This window comes from Branchiostoma belcheri, unplaced genomic scaffold, assembly GCF_001625305.1.
Source record: "Branchiostoma belcheri isolate BF01 breed outbred unplaced genomic scaffold, Haploidv18h27 scaffold253, whole genome shotgun sequence".
Taxonomy (NCBI): domain Eukaryota; kingdom Metazoa; phylum Chordata; class Leptocardii; order Amphioxiformes; family Branchiostomatidae; genus Branchiostoma; species Branchiostoma belcheri.
The window spans coordinates 231,574-237,573 of record NW_017803858.1 but is presented as its reverse complement, the minus strand read 5'-3'; the positions used below and the strand labels follow the sequence as shown (position 1 = coordinate 237,573).

Sequence of the window (6,000 nt, the reverse complement as noted above, 5' to 3'; positions counted from 1 at the left end):
TATTCTGTAGCCTCCAGGGCTGCCCTATCCCGACATATTGGAATTCATTCGGATTTGACTACTGAACATCCTGGGAAGGAGGTGGGTTATCCTGGGAAGGATACGGGTTATCCTGGGAAGGAGATGGGTTATCCTGGGAAGGAGATAAGCTGTACCGAATACTCTGAGAAAGAGATGGCGTTTACTGAACACCCTGGGAAGGAGATGGCGTTTACTGAACACCATGGGAAGGAGATGGCGTTTACTGAACACCCTGGGAAGGAGATGAGACACCCTGGGAAGGAGATGGGCTGTACAGAATATCCTGGGAAAGAGATGGACTGTACTGAACACCCTGGGAAGGAGAGTGACAGCAGGGAGACCCAGACAACAGACATGGGCCCGCAGCAGGAAACGTGTGATGTGAACTTTCCCCGACCTGTCAACAAGTCAACCTCACAGGTACAGGAGAGCAAAGGTGATATGGGAAGGCACGTGGTTAAACACACTGGTGAGAAACCCTACATGTGTGGGAGGTGTGGGTACAGAACAGGTGACAGGTCCAGCTTATCCCTACATATGATAACCCATAGAGGAGAAAAACCCTACAAGTGTGACCAGTGTGACTATTCTGCAGCACTCAAATCCACTTTGGACAAACATCAAGCAAAACACACTGGTGAGAAACCCTACATGTGTGGGGAGTGTGGATACAGGGCCGCTAAAAAGTCTCACCTAAACCGACATATGAGAACCCATACAGGAGAAAAACCCTACAAGTGTGACCAGTGTGAATATTCTGCTGCACAGAAATCCTCTCTGGATAATCATATTATGAAACATGCTGGTGACAAACCCTACATATGGAGTGTGGATACAGGACAGTTAAGTCCAAATCATCCACACACGTGACAACGCATACAGGAGAAAATCCCTACAAATGAGACCGGTGTGACTATTCTGCTGCACAGAAATCCAGTTTGGACAAACACAATGTTGCACATGACTACCAATGTGAAAGTGTGGATACAGGACAGCTCAAAAGTCCAACAAGGCAAACTCCTCCCCACTGTTGGGAGCTAAATAACTCTTTGTGTTTCCGGAACAATAACTGTAGGTGCTGTGTCTATGTTGGAGAGGGCCACAGGAAAACCAATCATTCTTTTTATAAATAGACAAGACGTAGCATGAATGTCAGTTCATAGCTAGTGATTTTCTAAGTGTTTTGTAATTTGAATAGTGAATATGCCCCCTACAAAAATGTACACTGAGATGTTAAGAAATCTGTATATTGTCAAGGCATTGATTATGATTAAAAATGAGAAAAGAGGGACATCTCATTGTTAGTTTGCGATTTGTACTATTCTAAAGGGCTATGATACACCTGTAGACCTACAGCGCCTCCTTGCCGAATTATCCCGCATTGCAGCTGCAGATAAATGCTGTACACAAGTCTGATTATACACTACAGAAGTACAGAAATCTTGAAGGCAGTATCGAGATTTCCTGTCATTTCATTGAAGAGTCGATTTATATTCTCCTGTAATGTCTGCATGTTCCTACTTGTAAGGAAAGAAAGTAAAAGAAATGTGAAAATCTGGAAATACCAACTTGTTATGTTGATCGGCATTCCCTCTACAAATGTAGTGCATCTCAAGATATAAATAAAAGTCTTGTGCTCGTGGGAAAGGCACTTTACACGACTTTCCACACTAGACTCAAGTGAAAATGAGTATTGTCTGTCCAGTATTCGTTTCTATGTGCGGGACACAACACCAGCAACAGCTGCCTCTGTTCCGCGTGTATTGCATTGTTGCAATTTCAATAAAATAAAGAAAATAAATAAATAAATGAAAGTTCAATCCAAGGAAGATGGCTTTGAATATTCTTAGTGTCAAAAAAAATCTTCTTGTACTGGAGATATATTTGAATAATATTTATTCATTCCTGAGAGAAGCCTGTTGGAGACTACATCAAAGCCCTGAGAGAAGCCTGTTGGAGACTACATCAAAGCTCTGAGAGAAGCCTGTTGGAGACTACACCGGAGACCTGAGAGAAGCCTGTTGGAGAGACACCGACAAACTGTAAGAAGTCTGTTGTAGGCTACACGGAAGCCCTGAGGGAAGCCTGTTGGAGACTACACCGAAGAACTGTAAGAAGTCTGTTGTAGGCTACACGGAAGCCCTGAGAGAAGCCTGTTGGAGACTACACCGAAGAACTGTAAGAAGCCTTGTGGAAACTAGCCTGAGCATTTAGACGTGCTGGCAAACGTAAAATATATTATCTGGGTCATCAGGATAGTAAGTTGACTTTTGACCCAACTCATAATGACCCCTGACCTCACGAGACGAAAGAAGGACAAAGCTGCCCGAGTTCCGGTTTACGTGACGAGAAAAACCGTCATAGGAAGCAGGTAAGGCTTAGAGGCGAGCAACAAAGTATTCTGGCAAGCACATAATGAAATTGATCTCATTTTTGAGTAAGAAAACCCCCAGTAAGATCGTGATTTGTGCGCCTTTTCTGGATGTGAACATAGAAGAACTGAAGGGGAAGGGGGGCGAAAGCAAACATACAGTACCTGCGACCCTGGCCACTACCTAAGTTTTGATTTTGTCTCGTTTCAAACCAGTTTGTCTTCTCTTGGTGCTCCGTTATGGCAGACGAGCTTTCTGCTTTGGGTTGACGAGAAAAACTGCATCAGAGATTTTAGATTTCAGCCACTGTGCACCGGAGTGTACCATTTTTCATGGGGGGGGGGGTTACTTGCTGTTTGCCTGGCTATACCAACCAGCTAGAAGTGCAGGTGGTTTTTAAATAGAAGAATCTCAAAGTTCTAAATTATAATGGAAAACCCATACCATATCAAGTACTACTTAAGAAATACGGGAAGCTCTGCTCTGAATATACATACAATGGGCTGTTTTCTTTATTAGTTAGAGTGTGTCCAAGAAAAACTAGTAATACTTTCAATCACTTGCAAGTGTGCAGACCGCTCTTAAAAAACTATGAGTGGTGTAACGGAACAAAGATTAATAAGAAAGTGTATGACTTCTTTATGGAAACAAAGCCTTAAGATAGACCCAGAAAATACCATGTCTTATTGGAGGATGATTTTAATGCTGTTCTCCCCTGGAGACAAATATTTCAGTTACCTTACAAAATAACTATAGACTCCTCAAGCAGGATGTTCCAATTTAAACTCTTACATAAGTTTCTTGCCACCAACAGAATGCTGTATGTTGGGAATATCAAAAGTATTTCGAAATGTTCTCTGTGTGGGGAAGAGGAAGAGACAAGTAAGCATTTATTTTGGAACTGTCACGTTGTATTTTCATTCTGGAAAAAAGTTCAAGTCTGGTTTAATTCAACAACAGGACACTACTTAGATATTAACAACCCATTGAATGTATTGCTGGGAGACCTATCAAGTGAAACACCAGTCATTTGTAATGTTATTATTTTATTAGGTAAAATATATATTTATAAAAACCGGGAGTCACCTAATCTATCTATCCATGAATTTATTACCTTCGTTAAGTATGTACATAGACTAGAGAAAAATATTGCGACACTTAAGAACAAAATATCAAAGCACAACAAAAAATGGGAACCTTTTAACTTACCTTGTAAAAACTGATTGCCACTAAGTCTATTTGTATGTTTAGTGTTTGTATACCTCTTTGTCTTGTATGTGTTTTGTTTATTTGTTAAAAATTAAAAAAAAGTTCTAAATTATCATTATTATTTTTGTCTTCAGACCTTTCAAACATTTGTACCGACATGTAATGAGCTCTTTTGTAGTTTTACCCCCCCCCCTCCGGAATACTAGTACTTGACTGAAATGTATCCGTTTTTCCATGGGGGTTAAATCAGATCATACTAAGATTAGTCCTAAGGTTTTAATTATTAGAATATTAGAGCATAGAGCAGTACTTTGTCAGATGAACTTCATGTTACATGTATCAAATTGTAATTTGTTTGTCTGTGACAACTCCCCATAGAACTGAAATGCAAGAGTCCAGCTGTGAATATTCAACTGGAGAATTCTGTGTTGGACACCCTGGGAAGGAGATGGACTGTACTGAACACCCTGGGAAGGTGATGGACTGTACTGAACACCCTGGGAAGGAGATGGACTGTACTGAACACCCTGGGAAGGAGATGGGCTGTACTGAACACCCTGGGAAGGAGAGTGACAGCAGGGAGACCCAGACAACAGACATGGGCCCGCAGCAGGAAACGTGTGATGTGAACTTTCCCCGACCTGTCAACAAGTCAACCTCACAGGTACAGGAGAGCAAAGGTGATATGGGAAGGCACGTGGTTAAACACACCGGTGAGAAACCCTACATATGTGGGGAGTGTGGATACAGAACAGCTAAAAAGTCTCACCTATCTGATCATATGAGAACCCATACAGGAGAAAAACCCTACATGTGTGGGGAGTGTGGGTACAGGACAGCTGACAGGTCCAACTTAACCCGACACATGAGAACCCATACAGGAGAAAAACCCTACAGGTGTGACCAGTGTGACTATTCTGCAGCACTCAAAACTAGTTTAAACAAACATCTAGCAAAACACATAGAGAAACCCTACATGTGTGGGGAATGTGGATACAGGACAGATCACAAGTCTGACTTATCCAAACATATGAGAACCCATACAGGGGAAAAACCCTACAAGTGTGACCAATGTGACTATTCTGCTGCAAAGAAATCTACATTAAATGAGCATAAAGCAAGACACACTGGTGAGAAACCCCTACATGTGTGAGGAGTGTGGGTACAGGACAGCTCACAAGTCTGATTTATCCAAACATATAAGAACCCATACAGGAGAAAAACCCTACAATTGTGACCAATGTGACTATTCTGCAGCAGAGAAGTCGAGTTTAAACAAACATCAAGCAAAACACACCGGTGAGAAACCGTACATGTGTGGGGAGTGTGGGTACAGGACAGCTCACAGGTCTGACTTATCCCGACATATGAGAGCCCACACAGGAGAAAAACCCTACAAGTGTGACCAGTGTGACTATTCTGCAGCACAAAAATCCACATTGGACAAACATCTAGCAAAACACACTGGTGACAAACCCTACATGTGTGGGGAATGTGGATACAGGACAGCTCAAAAGTATGACTTATCTAAACATATGAGAACCCATACAGGAGAAAAACCTTACATGTGTGACCAGTGTGAATATTCCGCAGGAAGGAAATCCTCTTTGGACAATCATATTCTGAAACACACCCGTGAAAACTTGTGCATGTGTGGGGAGTGAGGGTACAGGGCAGCTGACAGGTCGTCCTTATTCCGACATATGAGAACCCATACAGGAGAAAAGCCCTACAAGTGTGACCAGTGTGACTAATCTGCAGCATGGAAATATGATTTAGACGATCATCTCGCACAAAACACACCGGTGAGAAACTCTACATGTGTGGGGAAAGTGCATACAGGACAGCTGTGAGGTACAACGTATCCCGACATATGAGAACCCATACAGGAGAAAAGCCCTACAAATGTGACCAGTGTGACTATTCTGCAGCATGGAAGTCTCATTTAGACGATCATCTCAGAAAACACATCGGTGAGAAACCCTACATATGTCGGGAGTGTGGGTACAGGACAGCTAGAAATTCTGACTCATCCAAACATATGAGAACCCATATAGGAGAAAACCTTACAAGTGTGACCAGTGTGACTATTCTGCTGCATGGAAATATGATCATCTCACAAAACACACCGGTGACAAACCCTACATGTGTGGGGAGTGTGGATACAGGGCCACTTACCGGTTTTCCTTAGCCCAACACATGAAAGGCCATACAGGAGAAAAAAACCCTACAAGTGTGACCAGTGTAGCTATTCTGCAGCCTGTAAGTCTGCCCTAACTCAACTAACTATAAAAATCCATACGAAGGCATTAAATTTGCAACTGTGACCATCTAGTTGTGACATTTAGTTCGCACAATCCGGTGTTAACTACAGTTTCTCTATATTACTGTATTACTA

The 6,000-nt window shown here is 42.2% G+C and overlaps 1 protein-coding gene and 1 pseudogene across 2 annotated transcripts; both read left to right on the top strand.

Moving 5' to 3' along the window:
• The first annotated feature begins 215 nt into the window (after positions 1-215).
• On the top strand, positions 216-1,433 carry LOC109471676 (annotated as a pseudogene).
• Positions 1,434-2,353: 920 nt separating this feature from the next.
• Positions 2,354-4,814, top strand: LOC109471679 (oocyte zinc finger protein XlCOF19-like). 2 transcript variants are annotated; one of them, XM_019771017.1, is made up of 4 exons: positions 2,354-2,392; positions 3,981-4,077; positions 4,168-4,315; positions 4,400-4,814. In XM_019771017.1, exons 2-4 carry the CDS (start codon positions 3,988-3,990, stop codon positions 4,753-4,755), a joined length of 594 nt encoding a protein of 197 aa, XP_019626576.1. In that variant the 5' UTR covers positions 2,354-2,392; positions 3,981-3,987; the 3' UTR covers positions 4,756-4,814. The 2 variants fall into 2 exon arrangements, with proteins under 2 accessions (XP_019626576.1, XP_019626575.1); XM_019771016.1 differs by having other exon boundaries at positions 3,981-4,814.
• The last annotated feature ends 1,186 nt before the right edge of the window (positions 4,815-6,000 follow it).